A 14,194-nucleotide genomic window follows, 5' to 3' on the forward strand; every position below is an offset into this window, starting at 1 on the left:
AATAATTGATGTAATAGTTATAATATTACATCAAATAAATTCAGAAATAAGCATAATAGAAATCAGTTATATACATGATCATATTATGCAGCCAATACATGATTAAAATCATATAACTTCCATTTAAATTGCTATAATTGTTTTAAGCAATTAAATCCTTTATTATCAACATGCAAATTCAATTATAATTTCGTACTGATTTAATCCTTAGCATAATAAAATCATAAACAAAACATGATTGTATTACACTGCCAAAATATAATTAACGTCACCCAATATCCACTTTAAATTGTTAGAATAACAGTAAGCAATTAAATCATCCATATCCAATAATAACATGCCAATTTATTTTAAAATTTCATATTGTTCAAGTTCTTAACATACTAGTGTTTATTATGCATTATGTGATTTTACCATGTCAATAATAATCATTTAAAACCCCCCGTGAACCTCCAAGTCAACCTTAGAACTTCAAAATACCAAAACAGAACCCAAAAACACGTCAAAAACCAACCTCTAGGAATGGAGCCACCTCCATTCCTGCTACTCTCCGTCTTCTTCGTCTCCAGCGACTTTTGGCTGATCCGATTGTCAATGTTAAAGGTCCTAACCCTCTGTTCTAAGTTCCAGACATCCCCAGATAATTAATTAAAGTTATTATGCATCTTAATCCTATATCAAAACAAGTTATCATGCAATAAAATTCATGATTAAGCAAGAACACATAACAACACATAAAATTAGTTTTAATTCAGTTCAAGCATGCATAATAGATTGATTTAATATCTGATTACTTCTGGAATTAACCTAGGCATGCATAGAGCATGAATCTAAGGGAGAGAGTGGGAGCAAAACTTGCCTTAAGGTTTCGGATTGAAACCTTAACCTCTCCTTCCTAGCTTTTTCGGCGACCTCTTGGCTGCCTTCGAAGCCCTTTATTTAATTTATTATTTTTTATCTTGACAAGAAATTTACACATCTGCATGCCCTAGTGGGGATTTGAACCATCTACTTTTCACTTCGAGAAGTAGATAATCTAGATTAATGCTCCCCTTGTTTGGATGTTAAAATTTAATTTAATTTATTTTTAGTTTTTTGGTATTTGATTGTCCAAAATTTAAGTAAAATACTTACATAGTAATATAAACCTAACAAAAACAACTTGTGCTTTTTTTTTTTTTTTTTTCAGGACCTTTGCCAAATACCAAAAAATAAAAATAATATAATATTTTACTTGAAGAGGTTTATGTAAAATATATTTTTTGAGAAAGATATTTTACGCAAACAGAGCCCAAGTGGTTACAACTTACTTATTATTTATTACATGCTTCATAACAGAATCAATACTAAGTTGATTTAAGAGAAAATACTAATTTTTAAACTATTTGCACAAATAATATGAACTGAAATTTGACTAAATTTATGCACTGATTTATTATTAATAATACTTATTTGAATTCTAGGTTCACTATAATAGACATATATGCCCTTAATTTTTTTATTTTTTTTTTAAGTAGATTTTTTTAAAAGTAATATTAAAATTGAGTTATCGAATACACTTAATTGAGTTATTATATTGATAATCTGAGTACTAACTAAAGTTATCAAGTACCTCGTAACTAGCAATAATTGAATGCAAATTAAGAAAAGAAGATCTAATAGAGTTTAAATGATTAATTTCAATAATTAGGCATAAAATTAACAAGGAGCAAAAGGAATTAAATTTATGGTTAAATACGCTGACCTAGATTTGGCCTAATAGAATATTTTTTCTTTTTATATTCTCTCTGCCATTTTTTTAGTATGATAAAAAATTATTACTCTCTTCTTTTCTCTGTTTTAGTTATTTAATATGATTAGTCAACATTGTTATCAAATGGTTAACATTTTTTTTTTAATGGCAAAATAATAATTATTATTATTATAATAATTATTATTTTAATGTCTTAAAAGACATTAAAATTGTCTTTTAAGACAACTTATCTATAGACATTTCACTTCCCATTCAGGTTCAATATGTAATCTCTCCCATTAGAAAACTAATGAGGTGTTATAACCTATTAAGGGAGAAAATCACTTAACCATTTCACTTCTCATCCAGCTAATTAATGAGGGCAGTAGGTGTAACGAGCCTAGTACTTGGCATTAATGAGGTGTTACAACCTATTAGAGAGAAAATCACATAACCATTTCACTTCTCATCTAGCTAACTAATGAGGTCAGGATGTGTAACGAGCCTGGTATTCGGTGGAGGCTAACACTTAGGATATGTTTGGTGTAAATAAATGGCATCAAATAAAGTGAAATGTAATGCATTTGTTTCCATTGTTTTGTTTAGTATATCACATTAAAAGTGGAATGGTCATTCTTAAGGAATGCCCATTCCATCAAAAAGATGGAATGCCCATTCCTCTTATCGAGAGGTGAAATGACCATTCTATTCCCACCAAGAATTAATAAAGTAATAAAGTAAATTAAAGAGATAATTTACGCATACACACACCATATAAAATATAATATGTATTTATATGCCGTTTGTTCCCTCTCTCCGATTTACACACACAAGGATGAGACAAAAATAGTATAATTGAACTTCTATGAGCTTTTGTGCTTTGTTATGCAACTTTCTCAGTCATTATCTAGCCCTCTATTTCTTTTTCTCGCCGAAAAAGATGATCGAAAAATTATATTTTTCCCTTTTATTTTTATAGTCGTCGGAGAGCCCTCTGTTTCTTTTATCCTTCTGTTTCTTTTATCTAGTCTATTTTTTCTCTCTCTCTCTATTATCTCTTTTCTTTTTATTTTTGTTGTTTCTCTCTATCTCGTCTATTTTTCTCTCTCTATTATCTCTTTCCCTTTTATTTTTGCAGATTAATTTTTTTAGTTAATTTTTTTTTACTAATAATAAAATGTAATTTAAAAAAACAATTTAAATTCATTCTATTCCAACTTTCTTACCAAACATAAGAATAAGAATGAGATTCTATTTTTACATATTCCATATTTGTAACCAAATGATAGAATGAGAATCATTATTCCTATTCCATCCCATTCTTATTCTATTCTTACCTTCATTCTCATTCCATTCCAATTCATTCCACTACAACAAACATGCCCTTAACCCATACATACTCATTTAACTTTCCATCCGAATTCAATGTATTCAATCTAAAAAGTTATATTAGGTGGAGGTTAACAATTAATTTATATATACTTATTTAACTTTTCATTCGAATTTAAAATAAGACAAGATTTTCTTTGTAACATTCTTCTCCATCCGTCCGGATAACTTAGCGAGACAACGAATAAAGTAATTTGTTGACTGTGATACCAACCATGTTTCACAATTCAATCCAAAAACTAAGTTTGGAAGATGGACTAACACTTCACTAGTAGTATAAACTAATTTTACTGTCAACTTTCGAAAAAAAAATTTTACTGTCAAAAGAAAGAAAGAAAAAACAAAAAAACATTTTGACTTAGACCTGGCCAGCTGTCACCGTCCTGAACTGACAATTAGATTGCACCTAAGTACATTACAAACACGGAATTTTATATATCAGCATCAACACCGGTGATTGAGAGAGACAGCGACACCAACCTGAAAATATCTCCAACTCACAAATGCCAAAACCACAATAGACGTTGTTTCCGTTTCCAAATCAATCTATCACTGGAAATAGGGCAAACCACAGAAAAGAAAAAATAATGGGAATCTTTTTTTCACATGAGAAACGTAACCAAACGCTCCTTCTTTCTTCAACAATTATCATCATCCAATCCCACCAGATATTCAAATTCCATCGTCAATTCCCCTGTTTGGCTACAATCTGCATATTCCGCACAATGCACCAGTCTTCACCATCTCTCTAAGATTAGGGTTTCCAAAACCTCTCCCTCATCCTTCTATATATCATCTCCTTCATATTCATCTTCTGCATCATCATCGTCGTCGTATTCAAAGATGGGACTTCTTGTATGGTATTTGGGTAAGCTCGAGTCTCGTCCTCTGCTCACTAAAAGCGCCACTGCCTCATTTATGTTCGCCGCTGCTGATTTGACCTCCCAGGTAAACCCTAGATTAATTTCACCCTTTTCTTTTCCCCTCCCTTTTATATATTTTAAAATGTTATACATATATACACACACATACGTATTGCTTGTCACATTGATAATTTGGTTAACAAGTGAACTATTGTAGAATGGATGTGGAATAGATTTGGTCATGATGCTAGTCTGGTTAGTGATAATAATTTTAGCAGAAAAAAATTGTTAATTTTTGTTGGGTATGCAAAATTATTAATGCCATTGACGGTTTTATAAGCATGAGTTATAAAAGGCTGGACCAAAATTTAATTGAAGAAATGTGCCGAGTGGGAAAAGTACAGATTAGTGATCCATTGATGTTTTGAGTTATTTCTCAACCTGTTGTGTTAGTTTGTATTTTGGGAGTAATTAACTAACCCAATTTCTTGGTAAAATAGTCGACTTCCGAACAGCGGGAAAAAGAAAATGTAACAATTGGAGAAAGAATATCATAATACTGGTGATCGCTTACTTAGCTTCTAATTACCTATGGTGCCTAATTTTGTTTCTACTTTTTTAGCCTGTGCTTTCACTTTAAACTTATGCATCCTAGACGAGTGATTTATTTTGTGTCTGAATGTTAAGTGTTTCTTATTTTGATAATATTGTGCTTTTTGGGGAATTTGTGTCTGTTACTCATGTGTGCTCTATGATTCTTCTAGCATTTTGGGTCTGAAACAATGAATTGACTGGTGTTTAATGAGGCTACTTGAGGAGGATTTGTTGGGAATTTTTATATTATGCTTGGGTTGTAACCGTTGATGGTCAAATAGTTTTAGGAATTAACATACTAATAAAATATAATAAACCACAATAAATAAGGATTTTTATTAAAATATCCCAACAGGATTAATGTGGCTTAATGGTATGGTCCCATTAAGACATCTGGCTTTTGCCAAATTTTTGGGATGTATGGCCAGTTCTGCAAGTGTTGGCTGAATGGAATGAGGGATTTGTTTTCCAAATTTTTTAAAAGTTTGATAATGCTAGACTCGATTAGCAGCTTAGAATAACATATGCTAAAAGTTGAGGTTGTTAGCCTTTAGAGATGGAGATATGGAAGCCTGAATTGCAATTGGTGAGCAACTAGAAAGAGCTTTATATAAATAATCCACTCTTGATGTCAGTGCTTACTTCTTGAACATCCATCGTACCCTTCAACTTAAAGATCTTTCTTTGTGTCATTTATTTCCTCCCACATGTAAGCCATTGCATAGAAGACCTATAGATGCACCGGTAAGAAGAGGAAGATTACATTTTTTCTTTGTGTTATTTTCTTCCTCTCATCTGTAAGCCATTGCATAGGGGTAGGAGGGAGAGCTGGCGCCCAAAATTAACGTGGAAAGAAATCATTTCAAAAAGTTAAATATTAGAGGAGAGATGGCTTATAATAGAAAAGAATGGAAAAAGAGAATTCATGTCGCCGACCCCATATATATGGGATTAAGGCAAGGATGATGTTAACCTGTAAGCCATTACATCTGCACACTGCTTGTAGATGTCCTAACATTTAGCATTGCACCCTTGTAATTCTTGAGAAAATGGCTTCATAATGCAGTTAAAAAAAAAAAAACTCAGATCTCTTACTAGAGGAAACTTGTAGTTGATGTGTCCAAGAACATGGATCATTTTGTATGTAGAATGGGAATAGGTCATGACATGTCACATACCCTAGCAGCAAATACGGTATGACAGGGTCAGAGGGGAAGCCTTGTACAGTGGCATAGAATGTGATGGTATATTTTTATGCTAAGAATGGTTTTCTATTGACTCATAAATAAGAAAAAGTTAATATCATTAAAATGAACAAGTTGTCCATTTATTTTTGTAAACTCATATTAGAGTTGTCAAGTCAATAGAACTTAGGTTAGCAAATTTCCTTGATCAAAATTATTGTCTATTCAGTTCTTCCGTTCGGTCAATACAATCTCACCAACCCCCCTACCCGTCACATTGTCTTTTGTAATAGCTACTCTTGCTGAGGCTAAAGTCTTCACCTATGAATGTTGTATATGTTAACGAGCTTGACTTTTGATTTACTTTTTACTTTAGTTAGAAAATTCACAAGTAAGTGTTGTGGTGGTTACCTCTTGCTCATGGTCGAAGATTTAGGGGTAAATGCGTAAGCTTGGTCACCAAGGGCGCGTTCGTGAATATGCTAGGTTCAGAGACAAGTTGTTGCAAGGTTTATGTTTTCTTCCTACATTATAATGCAAGGATTTTGTGTTACTTAAAGATACTTTTGGAAGTATGAACTGGCAACATTTTCTGTAAAGGATTAACTACTTTGTAAATTTTTGCACTCTAGCGCAGACACAGTAACATTTATACTTCTTTATTTTTCTAATTAATAACAATATCTAATAAACATATAAGGTCTCTCTCTCTCTAGCTGCCTGTGACTTTCATACATGCTTGAATGTAGTGGCATTTTGGGAAGCTCTGACAGCACTTCTCTTAATTTGATGGCTGTCTTTCTCATAATTGATGCCTGGTGTTACCATGAGCTGAGGACACGACTGCTAACTGATCTGCATCCTGATTTAGTGGGATAATTTGCACTATAATTAAGGATATTACAGTATCCATATGCTGGCAAAATAGAGAGAGAATCATAATGGTGGCGCTGCCTCTTGATGGGTGCAATTAAGATCAAGTCCCGGACCTGCTATGGTTTGTTCATACCCAATAACAATGAATGCTCTACTAAAGACTATTGTGGTTCAAGTTGAAGGCATCTTGATGATGAGGGAGAAGTGATAAAGGTTTTGGGTAGTAGTAGTGAAAGTGGCATGCCCACAATTTTTATCTGCAGACCTTCCATTTCATTAACTTGAAGGAGGATGGTGAGGCCAACAGAATCAGAGTGAGGGGTGAGGCCGAGAACCAACTCTGGATGTGGACATGGTGGATAGTAGTTCATCCTCATTGACTGCATCCCTTCCTCAAACAACTCTCTTATATCCCCAGCCGCAATCTTTAGAGCTTTAGCTATGAAATCGAGTATCTTTATAGCATGTTGTTTCAACTCAGACGCATAAACTTCCAGGGTATCTCTGCATGAAAAATTTAGTAGGTGTCAAAACTACTAAATAAATATTAGTTTAGAAGCTTGTGAAAACCAGTGACCCCTAGCCCTAGGAGTTCACTTAGTGTTCAGGAGCTTGCGAAAGAGCCCGTGCTTGCCATACCAAACCACTATGTTCAACTGGATCAAGAATCTTCAATTCTCTTGGATGGAACTTCCTTGCCCACAATTTCTTTAATCAATATGGAACATTTGGTTATGGAAGAAGCCAAAGATTATCAACTAGAGAAGTTGCACTCAACATGCAAAGAGTGGAGCATTTTTCAGGTTTAATTTCATCCCCCTTCACAAAATTTTAGTCATTAAATTCTTTCCAATCCTAGATGTGCTTTGAAAGTTGATCTTGGAAAGTATAGAATTTAGTCCATTGAGCTTTTATTCTTGGCTGTGTATTTCTTCTTAAATTTCCCAATTCCTTCTTCACTTTGTGAAAATATGCATTTCTTGTTCATTGTTTTCTGTAATGTTACGTTTGGGAGTAATGAATCGACATTTTAGATTGAGAATTGAAGGAAATTTAATTCAGACTTTGTCCTAAATTTCCTCCAATTCCAAATTCAAGGCGTGGATTGGGTCCAAAACATGGCATAACTTTAAATGGCAAATTAGCTAGTTGGATATTTCAAAGACATAGTTGCAGGCAAAAAGATAAGAAAGAAGGAAACTAAAAGAAATACAAGTTATAGATTTGGCCAAATTAAAACCATACAATAATTAAGCCTTGTTTTCCCATTTGTTTGTTTGTGTGTGTGTGTATATATGTAGATATATGTTTACAAATAAAAGAAAATACTGCAAAAAAATTAACAGTAGTGATTATATATGTTTATAGCTGGTGAACCAGGGAGTGGATTCTTCATTAGTGGAGAAACTGAAATATGAGATTGAAGAATTCTACAAGCTCCCTATGGAAGAGAAAATGAAACATAAGATGAGGCCTGGTGATGTTGAAAGGTATGGACAAACCATTCTCTTCTCCGAAGATCAGAAGGTTGACTGGGCTGATAGATTTTATATGATAACTAAACCCCAACCATTTGAAGTAAAGTTTGAAGTAAAGTTTAAAATAATAATGATGATTTTTTACTTATCAAAAAAAAAAAATGATAACTAACCCCCAACCATAGAAGAAAGCCACCCCTCTTGCCAGATATCCCTTCATCACTTAGGTGCTCTCACTCTCTCTCACACACACATGCATAATATATTTGTATTTATGCATTGCTATATGTAAGTATGCATGCATTCATATATGTGTATATTTTATGTGTGTAAAATACTTACATGTACGTATATTTCATCCATATCACTGCAGGAATACCTTGGAATCATACTTTTCTGAGTTGCAAAAACTTTCCAAAACAATTCTTGGGTTGATGGCAAAGGCTCTACAGATTGATGAGGAAGAGGTAGAAGAGATGTTTGAAGATGGGATGCAATCAGTGAGGATGACTTACTATCCACCATGTCCAAAACCAGAGCTGGTTGTTGGCTTTACACCGCACTCGGACGCTTCTGGCATCACCATCCTTCTCCAAGTCAATGGAGTGGAAGGCCTCCAAGTTAGAAAAGATGGATTTTGGATCCCTACAAACTTCCTTCCTTGTGCCTTTATGGTGAATGTAGGAGACTTTCTAGAGGTTTGCATACCTACATGGTTAGATCCTTCCCCATTCTCTTTATCACTAACTAAATCTAATAAATTTTCAATACCTTTTTTCTGGTTTGGATGTCAATTTAAAATATACAAGTACCTTTTATAATGTTGCTCTTTTGTGACCTAGAGGTCACAGATTCAAAACAGAAATGGCCTTCCACAAGTACGTAAGACAACTTACAGCTGACTCTTCCTAAATCTTGCAATGATAGGAGTCTCGTACACTAGACTAGTACTATATTTTTTACCTAGCTACTACTGCCTGACATAAGTTTTGCAGGATCACAATTTCCTTTTCCTAAAATTAACTTATGCAGCATCACTCATTTCAACATTCTGGGCTCCTTTACTAATTGCTGGTATAGTAAGTACAGATGCTTAATTTGTGAAGTTCTGTAATAAATTTTAAATTTTTTTTACACTCACCTTCCTTGGTCTTAATTGCTAAGACTCGTTTAATTCTTTTTTTACACTCACCTACCTTCTTTAGTTTGATTTGAATTTTCCTTTTCCTTTTCCCACTGTTTGAGTCTACTATTCATCGTCCCACAGACATATTCATCATAATATGGCCATGGTGTGAGTTCCATGATTTAACTTGTTAACACCAAACACTTCAATTCCAAATATCTTTAGGAAACAACACTAATTATTTTCATATTTGGTCGGCCTCTTTGTCGCTTACCTTCAAAACACACAAGTCTTGCTCTTTTTATATAGGGACCTACGTTGAATAAGACCATACCACCCTAAGTCTACTTTTCGTAGTTTTATCTTGTTATACCTAACGTTCCCATCGCATAGTCACATGTTATTTATCTTATCTTTTCTAGTAATTTTTATCATCTCGCAAAGCATCCTTGTCTCCACCACATGGATGAAGCTGTATTTGTGTCTTTCTTAACATTGTATTTTGGTCAGCCTCTTTGTTGCTTGCCTTCTCAATTTCTTTCTGTTTATTGTGTTCATGTACAGATCTTTAGCAATGGTGTCTATCGCAACATTGAGCACAGGGTGACAGTAAATCCATTGGAAGAGAGGATCTCTATTGCTATGTTTTTCAATCCCAAATTCCAAGCAAAGGTTGGACCTACAGCTCGTACTATAAACCCAGAAAACCCACCATTGTTCAAAAGGGTGGAGATGGAGAAGTGTGTCAAAGATTTCTACTCCCATAAGCTCAATGGAAAGTCATTCTTAGAGCGAATGCAAATTGAAATTGATGGTGATCATGAACTTGCTCAACAAATAAAATGGTGTAATATATTGAGGTTTGAAGTTAAATTTTATAAAATTGTGTCTTGTTTAATGTTGTTATAAATAAAATGGTGTGATCGATGTATATTATGGTTTGGAGTATATGTGTTGTATATAAGTCGTACCACATTGCTGGTGGGATAATGTTGTTATAAATAAAATTGTTTTATGTACTTGTTGGTTTGGAGTTAAATCTTGTAAATGGTATTATGGTACCTCTTGTATGTAAAGTTATACTAGTCTCTATTACATTGATGAATTTTATGGTGGGATAATTCAATCCTGTTTTGTATCTAAACTTGTTACAATTTAGGGTTGCATAATAATGGAATGATATTGGTTTTTATGTATATATGGTACTGCTGAGACGTTATATATCCGAAGACTTGAACATTAATTTGGTAATCAGGTGCAAAAGGAACCAACAAATTGCGGTAGAATTTGAAAGTGAACATGATCCAAAGCACAAGAGAGCTTTATGGAGGTACTAATTTGATCCGAACTTCAAAGTGGTTATTTTGGAGCACCAAATCAGTGCAACGATGACAACAACATAAAACTAGCATGCCATAATTATTGCATTCGACATAGCCACTAATACCTACCAGCTTGAGTTATTATTATCCATGGGCACTAATAAGGGTCTTTAATTGAAGTGTGAGAGATACAAGGCAGCTACCTTCCATGGGATTAATACCTCATTCCCGCAACATCCACGTATCATTGGCAGTAGAATTTCAATGCATCAATTGCAACCTAGCATATCATCAAGCCTCAAACAAGAAAGTTTCAAACCAGAGGAAAAGAAACAGTGTCATGATTTTATTAACTTGAAATAAAACTAGTTACAGGTGAACTTTTATACAATTCACAAACAAGGCACATGGCCACTCAACAACTAGGAACTAAGCAAGAGTCAACTCCTAGCAAAAGTCAAAATACACCTTGCCAAAGTAACACCAAAAAAAATTACAGTGGCAATCTCTCTGTACATAAGAGGCAAGCTTTAGCCTTGTGCCATTTCAGGCAAGCTTTAGCCCTGTTTCTCAGAGTTTTCTGCAGCAGTAAACATATACATTTCTATTCGCAAAATTTTCTTTTACAGTTGTAAAGAATGAACTGATTCCAAATTGCTGAAAAAAATGAATGGCGTTGGAAGCTATTCTGGTTTGAAACTTATCCCAAGATCTCTCCCTCTTCTACATCAATCGCCTCCTCATCCATGTAGAAGTCATCCTCCTTCAGAAACAAACCCAATAACTCCAACGGTTTATTTGATACAAATACTCTAAGGTTCTCAAAGTATTGGACAATTTGCAGATTGTCCTCGAACTCTACAGTCTTCTCCAACTGAAACGAGGAAAGGGGAAGACAAGTTAATTTCTTTTTAAGCAACAGATTCAAAGGTGTACATCAGGAAAGAAAAAAAAAAAAAATTTGAACAAAAAATAGACAAACATAAACCTTCTGCAGACGAAGTCGGGCAGCGTCTCTTTCTCTCTTCTGCATCATTTGTCGTGCTTCTGCTATCTTTTGTGAAAAAGATTCATCGGCTCTGATTTGGGGTTCAACTCTGCCCTTATCTGTAAACAAGAAATTTAAGAGTTCAAATATGATTTTGAATTGACATTTTGTTTCAATTAGAAGGAAGAGAAAAATGTCTCATTTCCCCTTGTAAAGTCACTTCATGCAATATGGAACCTATGCTCCTGTCAGCATTCCACACCTGAGATACTTAATGCAAACTAAAAAATAACCATAGGGGAGCCAATATCCTATCCTTTTTTTCTCAATTTCAGCCAAAAACTTATTTATCCAAAACACAAATTAATAAAACTTGAGTTCATTTATGGAATAGTAAAGATTACCTTTCCCATGCAGCCTTGCAACTCTTTCCTTTTCCTCCCTTTTAGCCTGGTCAGCTTTACCAGCCTGAAGAAGAATTAGACAAGAAGCTTAATGAGCAAAACCACAACAGCAAAACCTCAACCTTGCAGTTGAAAACTAATCAATGAAAAATACTTACTTTGATAGCCCTTGCATCGAGACAACTCCTGATAATTCTTTCCAGCTCGCACAAAGTGTTATCATCCAATGCTTCAATATTTAATTTGATCTTTTCTGGTTTCAGGTAGGTGAAAGCATCATTTTGAAGGAAACCCTGCAATTGGTGCGCCTTCTTTCCAGTTGATACTTCCACAAATGAATCTTTCCTAACATTTTTCTTCTTTGTCTTGTCACAGTTCAGATTTCCCGAACGAATCCCAGACACCATTTTGTCACCAACAATGCATGAATCACCTACTGCACAATTAGCACCACAAACAAGACTAAATACATTAAAAAGATCACTTTTCTTTTTTAATTCAATGAAAAGAATGAATATAAGAACCCCAAGTTATAATAATAATAATAATTTTTCTTTTTTAATTCAATGAATAGAACACGAGTTATTAAAAAGGAACAAATAAAGATAACCCCTAATTGCAACCTAATTATAGGGAGAAAACAATTGCAACTTCCAAAAAAAAATTGTATGAAACAGTAGTGATTGGTTTTGGAAATTAATCAATAATCACATCCTTGAATCATGAAACATCAATTAAAATATAACCCTGAAATCATACAATTAGCAAAATACGAAGATAAACAAAAATTCGAAGATAATTACCAGAATTGAATGCGAATGACGTGAAAATCTGTATCAATCGACCAAAAAAGGGAATGGAAGAGAAAGGAAAGTAAAGGTTTAGAGAGGCAACGAGATTTTCGGAAAGAAAAGGGAAAGAAATGATTTTCGAGGGTTTAGGTCTGAATTTGTGTGTCAAAGAGAGAATAGGGCTCTATCAATAAATAGGGCTTTATCAGAAAATAAGGCTTTATCAAGTTGGCGGCGCTGCTGTACGTATTGCGAGGGTTTAGGTCTGAATTTGTGTCAAAGAGAGAATAGGGCTTTATCAGAAAATAACATGCTATGCCGATTGATAAAGAAGAAGTCAAAGGGAACTATTGGATTTACATCGGCTTAAGGACAAAAGAAAATCAAATAGAAATATACCTTCGCAAATGCTGCACTGTGTGAGACTTCAATTTCAAGATGCTGTGATGAAGTCGAAAACTTGGTTCATCGGACGCATGAAAATGCCTCGGCGTATTGAGAAGACCGAGCATAAGCCCTTCTTATCAAGTTGGCGGCGCTGCTGTACCTATTGCGAGGGTTTAGGTCTGAATTGGGCTTTATCAGAAAATAGGGCTTTATCAAATTGGCGGCGCTGCTATACGTATTGCGATTTGCAAAGGAATAAAGGGGAGGAAAAGATTTTCGAGGGTTTAGGTCTGAATTTGTTTGTGTCAAAGAGAGAGTACGGCTTTATCAGAAAATAGGGCTTTATCAAGTTGGCGGCGCTGCTATACGTATTGCGATTAGGGCAAGTGCTGGCAATACATGCTAGCAAAACTTTATTGGATTGCCGGTTATGTCAGCAATTGTGTTGATGTGATTAGTAATAATATACTGCTATTTTATTTATACGATATGAATTAGTTAATATTTAGTACTTTATTATTTTTTGTTGTACTTTTTTAATGCATTTAATATTTTGAGTAAAAAATATTAAAAATATATTTATTTTTTTTGTTTGCTTGTATTTTTTAAAACCATTTCTAACAATATGATATTTTGTTTTAAAAAATTCGTTGATAAATTTTTTTAAATTTTTTTTCAAAAGACTAATAAGAAATAGAAATCATAAATATTTATTTCAAAATAAAAAATAAAATAAAATAATCAAAACATAAATTTATTTTTTACAATAAAAATAAATCACATATAAAAAGAAATAGTAAAGAAAAAAAACCAAAAAAAAAAAAAAAGGGAAAAGAGCCGTTGCTTGCGGGCAAAAAAAAAAAAAAAAAAGAGGACAAGAGCTATTGCTGCAGGGCATGTGGGGCTTGTTTGGCTCGCAAAGGACTTGTTACTTGTTGCGATGCCCTTTGCTAGCTTTCCTTTGGGTCCCACAGATTGCTAGCTTTATACCAATTCACATACTAACAACACTAACTCCAGAGCTAGCAAACAAGCCCTTGTACCGGTTGCTCTTAGCCTA

General features: G+C 33.8%; 2 protein-coding genes across 4 annotated transcripts; one reads left to right on the forward strand and one right to left on the reverse strand.

Annotated features, from left to right (window-relative positions):
* The first annotated feature begins 3,676 nt into the window (after window positions 1-3,676).
* On the forward strand, window positions 3,677-10,355 carry LOC132279408 (codeine O-demethylase-like). The gene is made up of 4 exons (XM_059781366.1): window positions 3,677-4,069; window positions 8,007-8,128; window positions 8,490-8,814; window positions 9,807-10,355. The coding sequence occupies exons 1-4, from the start codon at window positions 3,728-3,730 to the stop codon at window positions 10,149-10,151; spliced, it is 1,134 nt and encodes a 377-aa protein (XP_059637349.1). The 5' UTR covers window positions 3,677-3,727; the 3' UTR covers window positions 10,152-10,355.
* A 533-nt stretch (window positions 10,356-10,888) lies between these two features.
* Window positions 10,889-13,509, reverse strand: LOC132278970 (transcription factor GTE9-like). 3 transcript variants are annotated; one of them, XM_059780879.1, is made up of 5 exons: window positions 13,147-13,509; window positions 12,115-12,389; window positions 11,957-12,020; window positions 11,553-11,671; window positions 10,889-11,438 (listed from the first exon to the last, which is right to left on the reverse strand). In XM_059780879.1, exons 2-5 carry the CDS (start codon window positions 12,361-12,363, stop codon window positions 11,265-11,267), a joined length of 606 nt encoding a protein of 201 aa, XP_059636862.1. In that variant the 5' UTR covers window positions 12,364-12,389; window positions 13,147-13,509; the 3' UTR covers window positions 10,889-11,264. The 3 variants fall into 3 exon arrangements, with proteins under 3 accessions (XP_059636862.1, XP_059636861.1, XP_059636863.1); XM_059780878.1 differs by having other exon boundaries at window positions 12,115-12,392; XM_059780880.1 differs by lacking the exon at window positions 13,147-13,509 and adding an exon at window positions 12,760-13,125 and having other exon boundaries at window positions 12,115-12,392.
* Between the last annotated feature and the right edge of the window lie 685 nt (window positions 13,510-14,194).

The sequence above is a fragment of the Cornus florida genome, unplaced genomic scaffold (assembly GCF_030987335.1).
Source record: "Cornus florida cultivar Cherokee Brave unplaced genomic scaffold, ASM3098733v1 CherokeeBrave_3.0.0_Hap2_Chr10, whole genome shotgun sequence".
NCBI lineage: Eukaryota > Viridiplantae > Streptophyta > Magnoliopsida > Cornales > Cornaceae > Cornus > Cornus florida.